This window comes from Pteronotus mesoamericanus, unplaced genomic scaffold (genome assembly GCF_021234165.1).
Source record: "Pteronotus mesoamericanus isolate MK-2021 breed Mesoamerican mustached bat unplaced genomic scaffold, CSHL_Meso_final contig_214, whole genome shotgun sequence".
Lineage (NCBI taxonomy): Eukaryota > Metazoa > Chordata > Mammalia > Chiroptera > Mormoopidae > Pteronotus > Pteronotus mesoamericanus.
Window position 1 is genome coordinate 6,169,496 of NW_026555089.1, and position 21,110 is coordinate 6,190,605.

Sequence of the window (21,110 nt, forward strand, 5' to 3'; positions counted from 1 at the left end):
AATGGAGAAGCCAGCACTCCCAGCGCTCCCGGGCGGCTCCCGCGGGAGGGGGCGCGGCCGCCCCCGCGGCTCCACCCTCTCCGCCCGGCCGCAGCCATCTGGGGCCCCTGCCAGTCGCGTCCGCTCCGGGGCCCGCGCCGAGCTTGCGCCGGAGGAGGCGGTCTCGCCGGGCGACCCCCTGCCGGTGCCGATGCGCTGAGATGCCCCGCGGGTGTAGCGGCTGCGAGCCGAGCTTGGGTGGAGGCGCGTCGCAGCGGACGCGGCGCCCCTCGCCAACTCGGTGACCCTTCAGGAGCTGGGACCGGAGTCCCGGAGGCGACGGTGGGGGCCCGCGCGGGTGGCAAGGTCCATTCTCCTAACGTCCCGGGCGGGCACCGCCTGCGGAGCCTCGGCCGGGCTCGTCGTCTCCCGCCTCGCCCCCACCCCCCCAGCCCCCCGCGAGCTGGCAGAAGGAAATAGCGCGCGGCCCCTTTAAATTTACCCAGGAGCCCTTAAAGGAGCCCCAGGGGCCCCCAGACAGGAATCCCCACCCCGGTCCAGCCCGCGCCGCCGAGCGAGCAGCCAGCCGTCCGTGCGGCCGGCTGCCCGGTGCATGCGACCCGCGCCCCGGGACCCCGCGAAACGAGCGCCCTGTGCGGGCCGCCACCGGCTCCGCGGCCCCGCGCCCCGCCGCCCCGGGGCCCCGCTCCGCAGCGCAGCGCATGGAGCCCAGCGGGGACCACCGGAGCCGGAGCGGCAGGGGCGGCCCCGGGCCAGCAGCGGCCTCGGCACGGGGCCGACGGCTGCCGCCCTCCGGATCGAGCGGCAGCGCGGAGCCCGAGGAGGACGACGGTGGTAAGGACTGGGGCCGGCAGCGCGGGTGGGGGCCCCGGCATGGGGGAGGGGAGGGCTGCGGCTCCGGGCTCCGGGCCCCTCTCCGCCACCGAACAAAGGGGGGGACGCGGGCAGGGCGGCCGGGGGCGCCACCTGGCGGGCGCGGATCGCGGTTGCAGGGCCAGTGGGGGAGCCCCCCGCCCAGATCCCGGGGTCGGCCTGCGGGGCTCAGGCAGATCCCCTCCCCCTTAAAGGGCCCCACGGCCCCCACTTTGGAGGCCCAGAGGAGGGGCCCCAAAGGGCCTGGTCTGGCGCCGCTGGGCGCGCGCTCTAGGCTGTTGGACTGGGGCCCCCTCCTCTTTCTTTTTCAGACACCCAGGTGGTCTCTTTTATCGGGCTGTCTCTTAAAAGTCTGCCCAGACTGTGGATCCCTTTCGGGGGCTCCCTGACCCCCGAGATGAGCGGAGCTGGGAACTCCGCTGTGTTAAGTCGGGCTGGCGCGATCCTCTAGCTTAGATACTGGAACTCTTTTTCTCCACCCCCCGCCCCCCGACCGCGTTCTTCCTTGGATAGAGCATAGCTCGCACCGCTGGGGGCCTGCCCCTACCTTCCCCACCGCAGGCAGTTTTAAAGGGTTGGGCTCGCCCACAAAGGCTGACAACCCCTCCTGTCCGCGTGTTATCGCCTCCCGTCTTTTCAGAAAAATTTGCCACAATTTGTCAGCTAGAGTGGGATCGTCCAGTCCTCCCCATTCTCTCTCAAAGGAGACAGTTTCTTCATCCCCCTGCTGCAGGGTAAACGCCTTAGGACCCTTGAAGATTCTGTCAGGCTAGGAAGACTGCCCTAACCTGGGAGCTCCCCTCCCAGAAACTCTCCCCATCCCCTTTTGTTTTTAAAGAATTTCAGCTCCTCCCCTTTTTTCGGCTCTTAAAGGGCCAGTCCACCTTAGACTAGCATAGATCCAGCGCTGGAAGGATGCTTAGAGACCAGCTAGCTTATCCAGAGCCTTGGCAGACAAAGAGCTTAGGCCCAGAGAGCGACATGACCTATCAAAGGTCACAGAGCAAGTTACCAGTGGAGTCAGGACTCGAATCCAGATCTCTAACTCTGAAGACTGTGTGTGTTCTTTGGAGCTATTTAAACAAACAAACCAAAAAAAAACCCCACAATGGTCACAGGAGTCCTCTCTGTTCCTGTCTTTGTTTCCCAGACCCTGAGATTCTCTACTTGGATAATGATCACACCTGTTTATTCGGCTTAAATAAAATTGGGTCCAAACTGTAGGAAGGGTGGGGGATTGTTCTGGATCTGCCTGGCAAAAGGGAACACAGCTGGGTTTGGGGGTTCGGCCCAGACCACTCTGGTGCCTGTCCTCTGATTGCTGGGCAGTGGCTGGCTCCCTGCCAGAGCAAAAATCAAATCCCCAGAAAGACTTTATGGGATCCCATGGGTGGGGGCCACTCCCTGCTGCAGAATTTTCAGTAGCCACTCTGGTGGCCCATCTGCTGTCCCTTAGGAAAGTCAGGGTCCTAAAAACGCCTTTCCTTGGAGGCATTGACAGCTTTGTCGTGGGAATCCCTCCTGTGCTTGCCTATAATTTGGGAAACTGACAAAGCTTCGGGCCCCTACAATGGGACTCTCTGGAGGCTGTACTGGAAAAAGGAAGAAGCTCTTTGGGTGGGGCCCTCCTGGCCTGGGCCTCAGGCGGGTGGGTCCTGCGTGCAGCCCTGGATGCAGACAGATGCCCCCTTTGTTCTCGCCCGCTGCCCGCTCCGCTCCAGCTGTAACCGCCCCGGCAGGCTGCTCTCCTGGCTTTACCCCGACAGCTCGTGTCCAAAAAGGGTTCCTTACAGAGCTGGCTGCCTCCTTGGTCTTCACCTTATTTTTTAAAAAGTCAGAGCTAGTCCCTCACAGTGCCCTGCATCCTTTTGTTCTTGATCCTCTCTTAAAGGGCCCTCGCTCTCTGTAAAGGGCCAATGTTTTGACTCCCTGCGTTCCCATATCCCTTTTATTGCTGTTGCCATCCCTTTCCTGCCTGTGAATGACCGCTCCCTCCTCCCTTTCTTGGGCTGCAAAAATCAAAGCCCTGGGTTCTTTCTTTGGAAATTGGAAATTGAAAAACTGTCTCCCTTTCCCCCTCCTCAGGGCAAGATCTTCATCTGGAAGGGGGTGCCTTGGGGACCTGGGGGAGTGCCCCCCCGCCCTCCTCCAGGGCCAGGGGACCAGCATCTTCAGGCAGGAAATACTCAGACCACTGTGAGGCCCGGGCCTCGAGGCCTGGAAAGAGCCGCATCCCAGGCCGTGACCACCGGCGATACTACCATGACCACTGGCGGCTGGAGTACTTGATGGACTTCAACCCTGCCCGGCACGGCATGGTGTGCATGGTGTGCGGCAGCTCCCTGGCCACGCTCAAGCTCAGCACCATCAAGCGGCACATCCGCCAAAAGCACCCCTACTCCCTGCATTGGAGTCCCCGGGAGAAGGAAGTCATCAGCAACAGCTGGGATGCCCACTTGGGGCTGGGGTCCTGTGGAGAGGCTGAGGGCCTGGGGGCCCAGGGGGCTGAGGAGGAGGAGGAGGAAGAAGAGGAAGAGGAGGAGGAGGGGGCTAACCTCCAAGCTTGCCCACCCAAGGGCCCAGGTAATGTAGGACATGGAGGAGCGGGGGCCTGGGTGGCAGATGGGGCCAAGTGGGGACAACTCTGGCTTCTCAGCCAGCTAGCTGACTTCCTTTGGGTGGGGTCTGCTTATTGCCTTTATTGTACAATAGTGGGGGAAGGACAGTGGGACAAGGGAGTCTCCAGTATCCCAGACAGCGCTGACATTCTGTGGTTTTAGAAGGATCAAGGAGATTGGAGGCTGGAGGGGTAGGCAGGGGCAGGGCTGGGAGCAGAGGGTGGAGAGGTGTGGCTGACTGAGAAGTCCAGAGCCAGAGCGGGGCCTGGGGGAGGAATGGGTGGGCCTTAGGGTTTGTGTGCAGGAGGATTAGGAGATGGAGCGCTGAAGACTTGAGGGGAGAGGAAGAGGACAATGGCTAGGCCAGGGGCTCAGAGTCAGAGTGAGGGAGAGGCTTATGGAGGACCTGGCTGTGGTGGGGGGGGGGGCTCCCCCAGAGGACCAGCATCTCAGTTCCTTCCCTCCCTCCAACCCTTTCAGGCAAAGCCCCAGCTGGCAGGGGTGGCAGGCGCCAGCGACGAGGGGGCCCAGTGGTACCCCGGGCTCGGCGTCAGCGCCTCTCGGCCTCCCGGAGGTCCGGGGGCAGCAGGGGGCTGGGGGCTCGGCGCCTGGAGCGGAGGCTGAAGGAGTCCCTGCAGAACTGGTTCCGGGCAGAGTGTCTCATGGACTATGACCCACGGGGGAACCGGCTGGTGTGCATGGCCTGTGGCCGGGCACTGCCCAGCCTGCACCTGGACGACATCCGTGCCCACGTGCTGGAGGTGCACCCCAGCTCCCTGGGGCTCAGCGGCCCCCAGCGCAGCGCCCTGCTACAGGCCTGGGGTGGCCAGCCTGAGACACTGTCTGAGCTCACTCAGTCCCCACCAGGTGCGAGGCCCATTCCAGGGCCGAGACCCTCTCACATAAGGGCTGAAAAGTGGGGTCTGTGGCTAAAACCGGGAGGGACTCACTCCCCCGCTCCTCACCCCCCTCCCGCACACACATTGGCTTGGGGCCTCTAGCTTGGGGCTGGGGTGAGGAACAAGGGACCTCCCTCGGCGTGGGTAAGGGCAACCCAGCCAGCAGGCTGAGCCCCTCTCCCTCACCCCTTCCCCAACAGACGATGACCTCGTCCCCCAGGACCTGACCAGAAAAAGCCGGGACTCGGCCCCCGCTGCTGGAGCCCCCTCCTCTCAGGATCTCAGCCCCCCAGACGTAAAGGAAGAGGCTGGCTGGGTCCCTAAGAGGCCCGGGCCGGCAGACGAGGAGGAGGAGCTGGAGGAGGGCGAGAGGGTGGGGGTCCCGGGCCGGTGGCCACGAGGCCGAGACCACCGCCGCCACTACCAGGAGCGCTGGCGACTGGAGTACCTCATGGAGCTGGACGGCGGCCGGCGCGGCCTGGTGTGCATGGTGTGCGGGGGCTCGCTGGCCTCGCTCAAGATGAGCACCATCAAGCGGCACATCCGCCAGCGCCACCCGGGCTCCACGCGCCTCAGCGGGCCTGTCAAGGCCCTCATCGCCCAGGAGTGGAGCGAGAAGGCCGCCCACCTGCTGGCCCTGGGGCTGCCCTGCCCCGAGTCCCCCAAGGACCCTGCCGCCCCCAGCACAGCCGCAGCCTCCGAGGAGGGGGGAGGGGACGAGGAGGAGGAACCAAAGGAGGAGGAGGAGGAGTGGTGGGGTGAGCTGGTGGAGAGCCAGAGCAGGTGGAGAGGGAGAGGGGCAGGGGCCCGGCCAGGCAGGGAGGACGGGCTGGGAGAGCTCGGGTAGAAGGGGCAGTGAGTGTGGAAGGCTAGAGAGGAGATCGGGGAGGGAGGGACCGGAGGGCAAAGGTGGGGGGTTATGGAGCTGAGACGCAGGACCCGGGCTGCTTTCCGCCCACCCGCTCCAGTGCAGCCCTTTGTCCCTTCCTAGGCGATGCCCCGCTTTCCCCTGGGGAGACATCGGAGCGGCCTGCCGAGGAAGAGGAAGATGACGATGACGGCCAGGAGCCCGGGGGACTCGCCTTCCCACCCCTGCCGCCGCCGCCGCCGCCGCCGCCCCCCCCGCCGCCGCCCCGCAGCCGAGAGCAGCGGCGAAACTACCAGCCGCGCTGGCGGGGCGAGTACCTGATGGACTATGACGGCAGCCGGCGCGGCCTGGTGTGCATGGTGTGCGGCGGCGCGCTGGCCACGCTCAAGGTCAGCACCATCAAGCGCCACATCCTGCAGGTGCACCCCTTTTCCATGGACTTCACGCCCGAGGAGCGCCAGACCATCCTGGAGGCCTATGAGGAGGCGGCGCTGCGCTGCTACGGCCACGAGGGCTTCGGGCCGCCAGCCCCGGCGCCGCGCGACGGCGGCGCGGACCTCAAGGCGGGCGCCGTGTGTCGGGCGTAACTGGCGTAGCGGACTTGCAGGCCAGGCGGGGGCGGCCCTTGGCTTGGGAGAGCGCCGCCGCTGCCCCCCGCTGGCCGGGCCGGGCGGAGATTGAGGATCGGTGGGGTGCCATGGAGCTCCCGGGTTGGTCGGACTTCGGGGCCCTGGCCCTCCACGCGCAGGGCCCCACGTGTCCCGGGGAGCCACAGCGGTCTCCAAGCGTCTGTACCGAGCGCTTCCAGCTCCAGCCAGCGTCCGGCCCCGCTCGGCCAGGCGATCCTGTGCCTGACTGGGATGGGAGCGCCGACAGTCAGTATTAGGACCCCAAGGCCAGGTGGCGGGAAGGCCCCTTCCCTGGCCTGGGGCCCAGCGCGGCAGTGTTGCACGCCGGCAGGCAAGGTGCCCGGGGAGGGCCGGCTGCCTTGGCTTTCGGTGTTCTCGGCCGCTCGGAGGCCTGGACTGCAGACGCGGGCCTGCCCGGGAGGCGGGGCCCAGGAGCGTGTCCGGCCTGGGAGGCGCGTGGGACCGCGGGCTAGCGGTGGCTCGGAAGCGGGGCGGAGCTGGGCCGGGCCCGCTGGCTGCGCCCTTCTCCCGGACAGGCTCCGTGGGGACAGCACGCTGGCGGCCACACCTGCCTCCCGGAGCTCGCCGTACCGAGATCTTGTAAAGGGATTAGCACTTTCTCCTTTGCGCCTCTCCTGCTACGGAGGCCTCCGTTCACCCCTCCGCTCAGACGCTGCTGCTTCATTGAAGCGCCTCCGAGGGTCCGAACCCGGGGCACTGGAGGTCCCGGCAGTTGGCAGTATAGTCCCGTTCCTTCCCTGTCCCCCTTTGTACGCGGTGGACGCGCCACCCGTTTTCAGTCCCCAGGGCCTGGGGCCGGGCCTCGGCCTTTTCTGTTCCCTGCGGTAGTGCCAGGTCCTGTGGGGCCGGGAACGGGCCCCGCGATCTCCCAGGCAGGTCCGAGAGGGATGTGTAGATTCATTCTCCTGTGGAGAACAGGTGGCCCCCGAGATCAGGCCCTTTTTGCTCTTTGTATTTTATTTTGAAACTGTATTTAATGCTTTTATATGAAAGGGGAGGGGCGGGGAGAGAGCTGTCCCAGTCACCCTTAATGTGCAAATGTCTTATTTATTATGCGTGTATCAGAGATAAGCTGTGAGGTGGTGGAGGAAGTACTTAAAGGAAGAAAGGGCGAGGACAGGGGATGAGAGGATCCCAAACAGCCCGTGCTGTGATTCTCCAGGCCCCCTTGTTTGCTCTTCACGTAGCCAGGCCAGTTCCTTGGGTCTTGAGGCCCGAGATGGGGGAGGTCAGCAGGTCGGACTTGACGGCTGGGCCTGGAGGTGGAGGGGCCCTGGCACCTGGGGCAGGGCCTTGCTTCTGTGGGTGGGAAAGCAGACAGCAAAGAGGAAGCCCTTCCTCTCATCCCAGCCCCCCGCAGGTCAGAGCCCAAGGTTCAAGTGCCTCAGGCCCAGTCCCCTTGACTCTTCCTGATTTGGGAATTGGATTTTATACCACGGATTTTTTAGCATTTTTATATAATTCAAGATTGTCAGAGTTGGAACGACCTTGGAGATCAACTAGTATCTGCCCCCACCCCTTCCACAGATAGGTAAAATGAAGCCCAGAGACGGAAATTATCACACAAGCCAGCTAGAACAGTACAGAAAGGAGAATAAAAAAAAACAAACTTCCAGTTCGGTTTCTTTGCACTACACGACACTGCCTCCCAATGTCTGGTAAGTTATAAAAAGTTTTCATTGGGCCCAGGGGGCACGTGCTGGGTGCTGTGGGCCATCACAGTGCAGTTAGCTGCCATCGGGGGATGGCAAAGAGCCGCACACTGCCCTGGGACGAGTCCTCTACCAGGCACGTCCTGTTGCCGCTGTAGGCTTCAGCTGGAAGGTGTGGGCAGCAGCTCCTGCATCAGAACTGAGTTGCCTGCCACCTGGCCCAAGGCCTCCCCGGTCCTCCCTGTGGGGCAAGGGCTCAGGCACTGTGTCTATTGATAATGGTGCCTCCAGGGAGTCAGGAAACGCTGAGTGGGCCCTCAGTTGACTGAAAAGTGAATAATAACCAGTGTGTTTGAACCTCCAGGGGTTGTGAGACAGTATTACAAGCTTGAGACCAAGGATTATGGATGGCACCGGGCTGGGCACTGCCATTCTTTTATTTTCCTTTACACAAGTTGTTTTCAAATCCAGAATGCGTATTCTACCACTTTTGCTACTCTGCCTGTTCAAAACCAGTAGGCACAGTGGGGCACCCTGTCAGTCACCCAAGCCCACTGCCGAAGTTCAGGTAAGCCAGGGCAGAGAGCTGGTTAGGAAGGGTATTTCCTGGACAGGAAGGGACAGGCCTTAGGACAGGAGTGGATGGCTTCACGACACTCCAGCGGTTCTCAAAGCCACCAGTATATTAGAAAATTAACAGAAATGGAAATTAATGGGCCCCACTTTACTGAATCAGAAACTGGGGCAGGGCCCAGCAATCCGTTTTGATAAGCCCTTCAATGGCAACGATCGAGGCAGTGCTGAGCCCCCGTGGCCCAGGAAGTGCCCCTGGAGTGAGTCCCACTTTGACTGGAGCTACGGCCTCACTGCTCAGGGGTCAGGAGGCCCTCATCTCTAGGTGTCCCTCCTTGCCCCCAGAGTGACATGAACAGGCGAAGTTTCTTCATGAATTTTTTGTTAATGGTATGCTTGCTATTATGGCCAATATGTAAATGTTACTCTGAATACATATTTATATACCATGTTAGTGACATTATTTGAACATTTGTATGCGTATTTGTGAAGTTTGCATCAGTTATTTTTTTAATTTCAGCCTAAGTTTTCTAAGAGGTATGTTGAATGAATTTTTAAAGTCCAGCTTAAGGGTCACGGCAGCCTTAGTTTTGGAGAAGAGCAAGTCCCAGGTGACAAGTTGTTTAAGCAAAGACCCGATGTGTTTCGTTTCCATTTTCCATGGCGACTGACTCAAATTTTTAAGTGCATTGTGGCCATGTGTGATTTAGAGGCTGCTTCTGTTGCAGGCGGGGACCCTCCTAGGTTGGGGTGAGACTGACCTGGGACAGCAGACCCCGCTGACCCCTTCCACTCCTCATCTTTCTCCTAAGTTCACCTCTGAGGGGCTCTTTCTTTCAGAAATCAAATGCACATCTTTGCTCTACTACGGAAATCCTGCAATCTTGGGCATCAGTACTGGTTATCAACTGTTAGTTGTTTTTTTTAAAGCCTCAAAAAGAGGAGTGGGGATGGGGGCGAGTGGAAGCCTTGTTTGGTTCTTACTTTACCCAAATTGTGTATAAAGAATAAAGTTAGCAGAATGACGCCACAGTCTTGTATTTTTTATTTTTTATTAATACCACATCAATTTGCAGTTTTACAGGAACCAAGATTCAAGCTCCTTAGGTGCTACTATATTTTTATGTTGCACGCACATACACGCACACAATTTCATTAGTAATTTTTCATCTATAGGTTTTTCTTAAAAAAAAAAAAAATTCCTGTGTGGCACAAAGATCTGTCCAATTGTCTAAACACAGCATAACAAAACCGAAGAGCTGGGCGTGGAGGCTTCCCGTGCGGAAAAAGGTCCTTTGGAGGGGAAGCCCCAAAAGGTGATGAGTGCACACCGACTTCCGGGGAGGGCAGAGGATGGGGATAGAGAATGCATTTTCTATACTACGACATGAAATCAGTTAAAAAATTCCAAAGGAAAGCAGGCCAAGAAAATAAGAGAATGGAGTAAGGCAAGGGTACCTTTTACCCATCTAAATTCCTAAGTAATTTTCCCAAGAAAGTACAATTTCCTTCTGCTACCTTCTACAGAGTTGCAGTGCTTCGGGACCGTCAAAGGTCATAGCCCTTAAAGTCACCAGTGCATATTCCCTCTGGATTCTCATGAGTTACAACCCGAAGGAACTCACGGATGGCTTTCAAGTTCACTGAATTTTTGTGTTGTAAGGGGAGGAAGACAACTGTCAATCTCAAAGGGGAATCCAAGATTCCCAGTCGCCTTCCACCTGATGTCAATGTGAGCTGTTCTGTTGTCTTTTTAATTGCATGCGGAGCCCATCAGCACCATCTGACCCTGCCTGGCTGCCCTGACCTCAAGCTTCCTGGACAACACTCTCAAAAGGAGCACCCTGGGCCACGGCAAAGGTGCTCAGATGTTTTATGTGCCTGAAAATGAAAGGAAACTTCAAAACATAACACATAACCCAGAAGCTAGCCTCAAAGTTAAAACTCCATGTGAACCACAAAATGTACTTCCCTACACTGATATGTGGTCTCAACTACAGACACACACCACCTCCTCCCAAGCCAGCTGGGCTGTGGTTCTCAGGGTTAAATGAGGAAGACAGGTTAAAGATGTAGCCGGTGGCCCTGGCCGGGTGGCTCAGTTAGTTGGAGCGTCCTCCTGTATACTAGAAGGCTGCGAGTTCAAACCCCGGCCAGGGCACCTACAGGAGGCAACTGATCAATGTTTCTCACATTGATATTTTTCTCTCCCTTCCTCTCTCTAAAATCAATAAACACATCCTTGGATGAGCATTAAAAGAAAGATGTAGCCTATGAAGGAGGAAGCTGTAGGGAAAAGATAAAAAGAAAATCAAAAGCCTTTGTGTTTCTGTAGTGCGCCTCTTGAGAATGTCTCCCCTCACCACACATGAACTGATAGGATCACAATAACTCAACAACTGAGGAGCCCACATGCAGGTAATTTTTTTTTCTCTAACAAGTTTACAGCAGTGTACAGCAGTTACAGACATTTATTCCATAATAAGAAAAGTACAACCACATTTATTAAACTTGAGGTGAGGTGGGTAGGAAGAGGGAGGAAAGCACATTCAGGAATGAGTTCTAAACTGAAGCTCAGAACTGATGTCCAAAATGACCCTGACACCGCGTTCCCGGAGGGCGGAGCCTTTCCTTCCCCAGGGCCAGGCCGCAGGGAGCAGTGCGCGGGCTGCGCTCCTGCTGACTCCCTTTGCAGGCCCCTTTCCGTTCCCTTTCTCGGCTACCAGATGGCATTCTGGGAACCAGGATATTACTATCACCTATAAGTTATTCATAGAATTGAAAGTTACATCTATAAGTGAAGAAGAGGAATATGAGGAGTAGCTGCTCACATTGTGGGGCAGGAAGATGGGATCTAGGGCTGCAAAAAACCACAAACCCACGGGATGGAATCCCACTCTTGTCCCCAGATAATTTCTTCTTAAGTTAACCATTATTTCTTAAATTAAACAGAGGGCAAAATTATGATGGGAAGCTATGTAAGAAAATTACATAGCTTTGAAAATTAAATAGAAGAACCCAAAAGATGTATTTTATTTTCCTTTTCTCCCTTTACCCTCCCATCTTTCCTCTTTCGAGCTACATGGAAAAGCTCTACCACCATTAAGGTATTGATTTATCCATTCAGCTGATTCTGTCTTTATTCTCCTGGGTTCTAACACATCAGTTCATTTTTTAGTCCAATAATTCTTGTGCTTGATACTGCAGGTAAAGGGAAAGGAGGGGGAAACACCAAATTGAAGAAAAAAAAAGCTTGGAATGCAGGCTCAAGCTGACACTGAGCACTTTCCTTCATAGTACAAGAAACAACATTATCACTATTAAATGGTGTTTTAGTAACTGTGGCATTTCTGGTTTCCATGTATTTATTCTGCCTTTTTCTTTGCAATTCCAGGTAGTTTTGCTTGAATCCTATTGAGGCAGAAAAGAAAAGGTAAAAGCAGACATTAATTCTAGGCTTTAACAGTGGTGCCAGAGGACAGGCCTGGGCTCGCGGGAGGGGTGTGTGGAACAGTCTCCCATGTCCAGCGGGCTTGCTCCGCATGAAGAGCCTGGCGCGGGGTAAGCTGAGGGCTCCACGGAGAGACCCAGTCCCTGCCTCTACCGCTGGGCCTGCTGCCTGCCTCCTTTCACTGCCAGAACCTCAAGGGTCCTTCACTGGGGGTTCCAGAGAAGAGTAAGGGGTACCGGGGCACAATGGCTGCTGACTGTGCTCTACACACTGGCAGTGGAAGAGTGCATTTCTCTGTAAACGCCAGGTCACCCAACTGGGGCCATAAAGGAACCAGGAGTCAAGGGTCAAGGAGACATATTTAAAAAACTAGAGGAGCTGGCAATAGTTCACAGCTCCCTGCAGAACACCAAAGCTGCCTTTCATTTTCTTTATTAAGGTTCATCATCATCAAGGTCATTCACACCCCTTAGCTAATGTAGAAGCTGGTTCCCACAAGTGTGACATCCCACAGCAGGTGGCGGAGTCAGCCAACACTGCTAATCAAGACATTAGGTTTAAAGCTATCCTTTGACCAACCACCTTTCTTTTCTTCTTCTTATTTTATTATTTTTTTAAATTTTAAAATCATGTTTATTCTATTACAGTGGTCTCTGACCAACCACCTTTCAAAATCAGGAGTGAACAGAAACTAGGTATATATTTTGTGCCAACTGTCCTTGTCTGGTTTTAGCTCCAATGTGTACCTAAAAAGACCAGGTAAAGATCCTGGATCAAGCCAGAGCTGTCTGAACATAGTCACAGTTTCCTCTTATTGAAACTGGAAAAAGCACTAAAATCTGGGGTGTGAAAGGGACCGACACAAATGGTGGATTTCACTGTGATGTTTTGTTTCTTAAAAAATGTATGTATGTATATAAAAGAAAAAGAAAAATGTTCGCATTTTAATTTGAAGTGTTGGGGCTCACAGTGTTTGCTACAAATAATTTGAAATAAAAAAAGTATTAATATTTTAAATATTAAATTGGTTTTAAAAAGGAAAAGAGATTTGATAATCTTAGGAAAAAGGTAGTGTTGACCCTGAAGGCATTTACTTACTAAAACTTTTATTTTTAAAAAGAGAGTGAAGAATTTGGCTTAAAATCGACACACACTGAAATAAAAGAGAGGGAGACAACTGCACACACTTAAAAGCCAGTTCACAAGGGCAGAGCGGTCCTGAGTCCATCCATTCTCTTTTTCCTTTTGTAAGTCCTAATGAAAGCATTCTATTTTAAAACTTTACATACATATTTAGTAGCATTTTTTCCCCATTGATTCTTTTTGGTCTAAGATACAAAGAATGTGTTTTTAAAGAAGCAGATGAAACAATTTCTTATAAAGTCAAACTATGAACCAAGGCTTTTTTCCCCCCAGGGTGAAAATTTGGCAGCATTTGACACAGGGGACTAAAACACTGGGAGAAAGAGCACACGTCACGAGGAAACGAGGAAGCTAAGCATACTTACTTTTCAACGATCGACTTGGTCTGATCACGGGCGATGCCAACATAGTGATCAATCTGGGTCTTTAAGGAAGGAAAGCGACTCAGTTGTGGCAGCATAGAAATTAACAACTTTCCTGAAGGTAATGTTCTTTGGTCTAGAGTGACTATTTTTTAAAAAGTACTATTGAATATTCTGGAAAATGAAAATAATGCCCAGTTTTTAAAAGTACTTTTTAAACTACAGGATTTCAGACTTCAAATTATGCCACAAAACACTCCATACTCAGTTGTGCTAAAAACCACTCATTTCTTTTGCAGAGGTAAATCTTACTTGCTGGGTGTTTCCTTTAGAGACACTGGACTTACAATAGCATTTTCTGAATACTAGATAATGTGTGTCTTGATCTATTTTCTGTAACCATAAAATGTGTTTTGGCTTCTGGGTAAGACTAATTCACTTAACACCAAAAAAACCATGAAGTCTATTGATGGATGACTTAATCCATAAAAAAATCACCTCATAGAATCTTGTATACTCTGCGTATACCATTCCACAATGCAAACATCTGTTCGCACTGATAATTACCAGACTAGCCCTGATACTTCCTTACTCGTTTCTTTTTATATGTGAGCTTTTATTTATTTCAACATTTTTTCAAATTATTATTTTCTGAACAGATAATGCAGCCATGTGAGAGAAATACAAAAGGCACACAACAAAGTGTAGAAGTAAGTCTTCCTACCCTTCTCTCTCCTAGACAGTGTCTCTGCTTAGAGGAAACCACTGCTACCGGTTTCTTATAGGCCCCTGACTTATAAAATGAGACTGCAGAAAGAGTTTGAAGAGACTGCTCTGACCTTCCCATACCTAAAAAATGAACTAAAACTAGTCATACACCAGCGGGCACATCTGATTTGAATCAGACCATTGCTCACCTTGTACTTCTCATAGACAATCGGGACACTGAAGACGAGCAGCTCAGCTGGAAGACAGAGTCATGGGACATGGCAAGTGTAAATGTGAGACAGTCACAAAGTCTCAGGACTCAAATTAACACATTTTTCTTCATGGAATACAGGAAAACAGAGATCTTCAATATGAAAAATTGTGGCTAGATCTCTCAATTAAGGACAGTTAGATACAGGCACATCGGCTACCACAGATAATTTCCAAACTATAAAAATGAATTCTACAAATAAGATCCCTATATTTAAATCAAATCTAGACAACCTTCCTTTACTTCTAGCTGTTTTGGTATTTCTTTAAAATTAGCACCATTTAATAAACGCGTGGTCACAAACACAGGTTCCTTCAATATCTAGCTCAAGGTCTCTAAGAATGTTAAAGACTGGGTCACGTGGAGGAGTGGAGCCACACTGGGCATCCTCCTGGCTCTAACTCTTACCAACCATGTCAAAGAGCAAGGAGGCATTTTCCTTGTCACTTACCAAGAATCAGAAGGGTGATTCCATTGAAAACGGCACCAACATAGGTCATCAGCCACATGAAGACAGCCAGCTGTGAAGGCCAACATCAGGGGGTTAAGCAGGAATAATTATAACACATAATTCAGGTTGACTGATGCCATTTTCCTCCAGCTAATTAAGTCTATATGAAGTTAGTGATGTATGCCATAAATAATTCCAAAATAAGGTTACCCCACTTGCGCTACACATTTGCGGGTGCTTAAGAGAATTCTGCAGTTCTCTCAGGCCCGAAGACAGACTGTAATTGCATTTCTGTCAATTACATTATCCTTGTTCTGACGTTAGTTCTCCAGGCACTGGGGACACCTTCTCCACTGGCTCCTATCCGCATTTTTACAGGTTGATGGAGACAGGCTTTTGTCTGATAAAATCCTACAACTTCACCCCTGGTTTTCCTCAGCCCACCACCAGCAACTGCAGCGGAACTAACCTTCAAGGAGTCAACCAGATCCTCTACCAGAAAGAGACGAATAATGAGTTTCAGGGCCTTGTTGACGTGCACCAAGGCAGCATTCACGTAATTATGGAAAGCTTCTGAGGACAAAGTGATGTCGACGTCCAGGTAGGCCCTTCCAGAAGAAGAAACAACAGTCACACATTTGGCATGGAAGGGGATGGCCGCTTTTTGTTAGCATAGCAGTTCTTTAGAGTGTGCAACTCCCCCACGAGTGCATTTTAGAAATCTCTAGGGATGTTTTTTGATGTCATGGGGTGGGTCAGAGGGACTGCTGTCCTTTAGTGGCAGAGGCAAAGATGTCAGATGTCCTACAAAGTGTGGGACAGTCCACAAGGTGTTTCCCCCCCCAGTTTTAACATACCCTGAATTTTCTAAAACTGTATTTTATTTATGCTAAACTTTATTAAAATTTTTTTCCTACCACTTTGGAAAATCACATCTGTACTGGAAATTATACACGTAGGTGTAAGTGCCTGATGTTTTATTATTATTATTTTTTGGTATCGTCATTTCCAAGCAGTTATATATAGACTGGAGTAAAGATTATTTTGTTATACAAGGCTATTTTATCATTCCGTTAATAGTACAATTATGATTTAAAAAATTTTTGTTTACAGATATATTATTTATGAATTTCATTGTAAAATGATAAAGGAGACACAAAATATTTGTTTAGAAAAAACAAGAAGGAGGGAAGCTATTGAGTTTGACAAAACTGAAAGCTAGAGAAAAAGAATGACCTGGGTTTGTCCCCAGAGGCGCCACTGCATTGAGATGGAACCATGTGCTTATAGCTGTTCATTCACTCAGTGCCGCCTGAGCGCCTACTGAGTACCGTGGGGCGAGGTGCGGAGGCTATCAGGAAAGATAAGACTGCTTTGCCTTAGAGAGCCTACAGTCTTGTGGGAAAAACAGAGGAACAGCCATGTTTTTCTTTCTTATTTATTAAGAAAATATTTACTACCAAATACAAAAGTTATAAAAATTAGTTGTAATTAATAGAACTTAGCACACACATTTTACCTATTCACAACAGGGTCATGCAAAAGGGAAAAAAATTCTAAGACATCTGAACTTGTGGCAAAATAGCAAATTTATTCACTCATTCATTTAACAACTATTGATTTCTTAAAGCTAATTTGCAGTAACTTTTCAAATGCCACATTTAGTTTAAATTATTATTTCTACTTTCGTCAAGAGAAAATGCAAGGACCAGAGCCACAGCCAGACACCTATTCTGTTAGTCCTGAGAGGTCGCAACAGGTTCTTTCTCTATGAGAAAAGAGTTTTTAAAAAACTGTCATTTGCACCCAGGCTGGCGGGCCTTAGAGGACTGAACACTGGGCATGTAGACTTAAAGCTTGCTGGTTTGATTCCTGATCAGGGCACATGTCGGGGTCGTGGGCCAGGCCCTCAGCTGGGGGTGTCTGAGAGGCAACCGAATGACTTTTCTCTCCCTCCTGCCCCCTCTCTCTAAACATTAATTATTTTTTAAAATGAAATCTTAAAAAAAACAAACAAACAACAAACCCAAAAAACCCCTGTCATTTGCTAGTGTTAAAACTTTTTATGGCCTAAAATTCTCAACAGGAAGTATAAGGAATATAGTTGTTAAATTATAGCGCAATCAGAAAAAGCTAGCAACTGGATTCCAGAAATGCATGACATACATTCATCAAGATGTGCCCCTGGTATTAAGAAAACTAAAGGAGAGATCAGAAGGAAATCAGTAATAAAACTAAGGCTAAACACATCTGAGTTCTGATGATCACCAAGAGGGCAGCCTCAATACCAAGACTTCAGAGCCGCTTTAAGACTGCACGACGTGGCGGCTTAAACACGCGCCTGGGCCCCCATCTAACTGGGCGCTGTCCTAGATGGCGTGTCCCCTCTCTTGCTCGGGAATTTAGTCCTCTTTCGTCTTAAAAGTGTGAGACTCTAGCCTGTCAAAAAGTTCTTGGCTCCTAACGGATCACGTCTTAAGGTGGTTGCATGGTGTGCAGCTTAGGTTCCATGCCACCCAGGCCCACGCTGCCTTAGGCCCAGTAATCCTAGATTTCTCGTCAGGTCTGATTTTTACACCTGCCCCGTCTCAGCGAACTCCTTCACTAAATTGTAGAGTTTGTTGCTTGTGATCCTTCAACTCACTTGAATGGGTGGCCTTCCTCTGACTTCTGTACAGCTTGGATGACAGACTTGTAGACCCTGAAGCTGATGGTGACGGAGAGAAGAGCCAGGATGAGGTAAGAAACCACACTGATGACGCTGAAAGCTGCCAGCGAGAGCAGCACGATCAGCGTGGTGCCGAAGACAAACCCAGTCTTCTTCACATCTCGCCAGAAAATCAGGTCGTGCACTGCCAAAACAGAGGGGACACGCGTTACACAGACCCCCGGGGGCCACAGGCCGGGCTGCCTGAGAAACACGCCCCCGCACGCAATTACAGGTGCCCCCCTTCAGAGAATCAGGTGAGCGGCAACCACACATCAGGGTGATGCTTCACAATGCGAAAGGCTCCTCTGGTCCCTGGATAGGTTTATAAAAACGTACGAACTTATTACTTAGAGGTGGCGACTGAAGTGCAGTGGGGTCAAGTGTCATTTGTTTTGACTCAGCAGAAAGGATGGTAGAGCAAGTGTGGCTAAAATCTTGGTAAGTGTTGACTAAATTAAGCAAACTTTGCCTACAGATCACTTGGGTCAACACACTATAAAACCAAAGCTAAACTGAAATGTATACATTGGGCTGAGGGGCAGAGAGAGTAGTGAATAAAAATAATTCAAGCTCTAGCAGTGTCAGTTACAATGAAACACCAGTCCCCGTTATTCTGGAGAGTACTCAGGAAGGACATGGGCAGGGGACCACATAGGACCACATAATTATCTAAACCATGATACTTTTGAAAGCAAGTGGGGATCCTATTAATAATTGTTAGGAAACAGGTATAAACTGAGACAGTCCCAGGCAAATGGGTCTTATGGTTGGGGACATAGAAGGTGGAAAAACCGAAGTTCTTCTACCTGAAGAGGCCTCAAAAACCCTGTGAATAAATTGCTAGCAATTACCTCCAATCTAGGAGTGACACTACATTTGAATTTCAATCTGTAAAGGCTAATTTCAACATTAATAGCTTTACTACTGCAAGTTTTTCCTGTACTCCTCTTTGCTTATATTGGAAAAGAGCAAGGGCTTTGGAGTTGGAGAAACATGAGTTTGAGTCCTGGTAATTTTATTACATTGATTAACCTTTCTAAACCTTTGTTTTCCCATCTATAAAATGAAGACAGTGACATCTATTTCCTAGAGTTGTTTTAAGAAAATGTAAGGCTAATGCAAGTCGAAAGCTTAGCATTGTAGGTGACACAATGAGTAACCCCTCAAATTTGAATTATAATAAAAATGTGGTTAGCTTGGAAGACTGTGATTGAGGGTAAAATGAACTTGAATCTGATTCCAGTCGATCCACTGGCACCTAGTTCCTCCCCATATTCAGCCTCAACACTTCTCTGAAGCCTAACCTTACTAGAGCCAAGGAAACCTAACTTGACACTAAAAAAACACTAAAGATCTACTTATTGTATAGAACAGATAATCACTGGTTCCAAGAGTCCAGCCAGGGGATGTGACTCCTGGGAGAGAGAAGAGGTGTTCGGATCACCGAGGGGAGGCCAAGGGTTCCAGACAGCGATGTTGCAAAGGAAAGCGAGAACTGGGAGGTAGCTCAGGCGCACCCGAGTGAACAGAATGCTGTCTACTTTCGAGAGCAATTCCTGTACCCCGGGTCCAAGTATATGTATGTCACCGTTCATATAACTACATGGACGGCTTCAACACAGAATGCTTAGTAATGGAACAAACCGGTACCACGTGCCTCCTATGTAACACACTGAGAAAGACACAAGATCACTTCTATGGTATTCTTGCCGGAAACATAACCTGAATCTAATGAGAAGACGCCAGACAAATGCAGACTGAGAAACAGTCTACAAAACAACTGGCCTGTATTCTTCAAAAATATCAATGGTGTGAGAGACAGGAAACTTAACACGTATATGCCAAGTGTGATCACAGACTGGACGCTGGATATGGGGATAAAAACAGCTATAAGGAACATCATGGGGACAGCTGACAAAATTTGAATGTGGACTATATAATTGATAAAAGTACGTATCAGCATTGTTTCCTAAATCTGATAAAAACTTAAGTATACTATAAAACAACAAAAAAGTTCTTGTTCGAAAGAAACATTCCAAAGTATTTAGGGATACAGGGGCAGGAAGTTTGCAAGCAGCTCTTAAATGGTTCAGGAAAAAGCATGTATCTATCACCTATGCCCTGGCTGATGTGGCTCGGTTGGCTGGAGTGTCATCCCATAAACCCAAAGGTCATGGGTTCAATTCCTGGTTAGAGCACATGCCTTGGTTGTGGGTCTGGTACCCGGCTGGGGCATGTTTGAGAGGCAACCGATCTGTTTTTCTCTCACATCGATGCTTCTTTCCCTACTTTCCCCTCTCTAAGCATGTCCTTGGATGAGGATTTAAAACAAACAAATGAACACACAAACAAACATGTATCTATAGAGAGAGGGAGGGAGTGATGAAGCAAAAGTGACCAAATGTTAACAGTTGGTGTATTAGAACAAGGGTTATATGGGAATTTTTTGGTATATGCTTGTTATTCTCTACGTTTGAAATATTTGAAAGAAAGAATGAGAAAAAGAAAGAAGCGCTTAGAGGATAAGCCTGGGGTCCAGAGTAAAAGATCATGATGTATCAGTGAAGGGAAAAGGGATAAAGACACTACATGCAAATCTACCTTTGTGCAAATCAGAAAAAACACCCTGTCCTCACGAACTTTTACTGCCATCTGCTGGAAAATTGTCATAAATACTCAAGCCCTGGCTGGCATGGCTCAGTGGATTGAGCGCATGCCTGCAAACTGAAAGGTAGTTGGTTCAATTCCCAGTCAGGGCACATGCCTGGGTTGCGGGCCAGGTCCCCAACTGCGGGTGTGCAAGAAGCAGCCGATGGAAGTTTCTCTCCCTCTCTTCCCCTTTCTCTCTAAAAAAATAAATAATTATAAATCTTTAAAGGGCGTGCTTTTACAAAGCCATTTCAAGAAAAACAAAATACTTAAAAAAAAGAACACACAAATCTACAAAGCTAACCCATGTGAATGCTGTCCCCCTGGGACATGCAGTATGCACCTTGCATAACAGGGCAGAAGGTCACTTGGAGGGTATATACGCAGTGAGTGAAGGGGAGAGCGGCATGCGACGAGGCTGCAGCTGAGGGAAAGGCTGGATCACGGAGCACTTTCATAGAGCAAGGTAAGGGGCTTGGATTTTGCCTCAGGGGAAATGTGAAGTCACTAAGGGATGTCATGCAGGGGAATAACATGGTATGTCCTAACACGAGGAACCCTTTTACTGCTCTACAGAGAAAATGGATTGGGATGGGGCATCAGTGCAGCAAAGAGGCTCCCTAGGGGTTAACATGGAGGTTCAAGTGAGACATCATGGTCATTTAAATCTAGATGGGGAGGTCAGGATGGAGGCGAGTGGATAGATTTGAGGTAGAACAGGCAGAACCTGGTGATGAACTAGATGTGGAAGGTGACAAAATATAAATGACACCAAGTTTGGGGCCTGAGTAAATGGATGAATGTGGTGTCATTTACAGAGATGAAAGGAGCAGAGTATGGAGGATGCTAATTTTGGGATGGATGTCTAGAGAGATCCATTATTAAAGAGGTGGTTAGATCCACCAGTGTGGAGTGCACAGGGCAAGTCTGAGCTGGAGACACACACACATGGGGAAGTCACCAGCACACCAATAATGTTTAAAAGTCATCGAAATGGATGAGGTTCCCTAGTACTGATACGGAAGATGGCCCACGTTTTGATTCTGAGACACTCCAACATTCAGCAGTTAAGTCAAGAGGGGCTGCCGACAGGAAACAGAGGAAAGACTGGGCGTGCGGGGGAGCTACCTAGGAGAGCGTGGCGTCACAGAGGCTGAGAGCGGAGCGCTTTGAGAAGGAGGCTGTGCAGACTGGCTGTGTCTGCTGTGGCTGAACAAGGAAAACGGTGACCC

The 21,110-nt window shown here is 50.7% G+C and overlaps 2 protein-coding genes across 4 annotated transcripts in view; one reads left to right on the top strand and one right to left on the bottom strand.

Moving 5' to 3' along the window:
• The first annotated feature begins 701 nt into the window (after positions 1-701).
• On the top strand, positions 702-5,845 carry ZFTA (zinc finger translocation associated). The gene is made up of 5 exons (XM_054570643.1): positions 702-834; positions 2,959-3,456; positions 3,972-4,358; positions 4,591-5,148; positions 5,382-5,845. Exons 1-5 carry the CDS (start codon positions 702-704, stop codon positions 5,843-5,845), a joined length of 2,040 nt encoding a protein of 679 aa, XP_054426618.1.
• Positions 5,846-10,603: 4,758 nt separating this feature from the next.
• RTN3 (reticulon 3) overlaps positions 10,604-21,110 on the bottom strand; it is a 48,726-nt gene continuing 38,219 nt past the window's right edge. For all 3 annotated transcript variants that reach the window (XM_054570989.1, XM_054570988.1, XM_054570987.1), the window contains 6 exons: positions 17,164-17,371; positions 14,989-15,127; positions 14,520-14,589; positions 14,007-14,053; positions 13,093-13,151; positions 10,604-11,544 (listed from right to left, as the gene is read on the bottom strand). In XM_054570989.1, the coding sequence (XP_054426964.1) occupies positions 11,499-11,544; positions 13,093-13,151; positions 14,007-14,053; positions 14,520-14,589; positions 14,989-15,127; positions 17,164-17,371 (569 nt within the window). In that variant the 3' untranslated portion in view covers positions 10,604-11,498. The remainder of the gene's footprint in view (positions 11,545-13,092; positions 13,152-14,006; positions 14,054-14,519; positions 14,590-14,988; positions 15,128-17,163; positions 17,372-21,110) is intronic.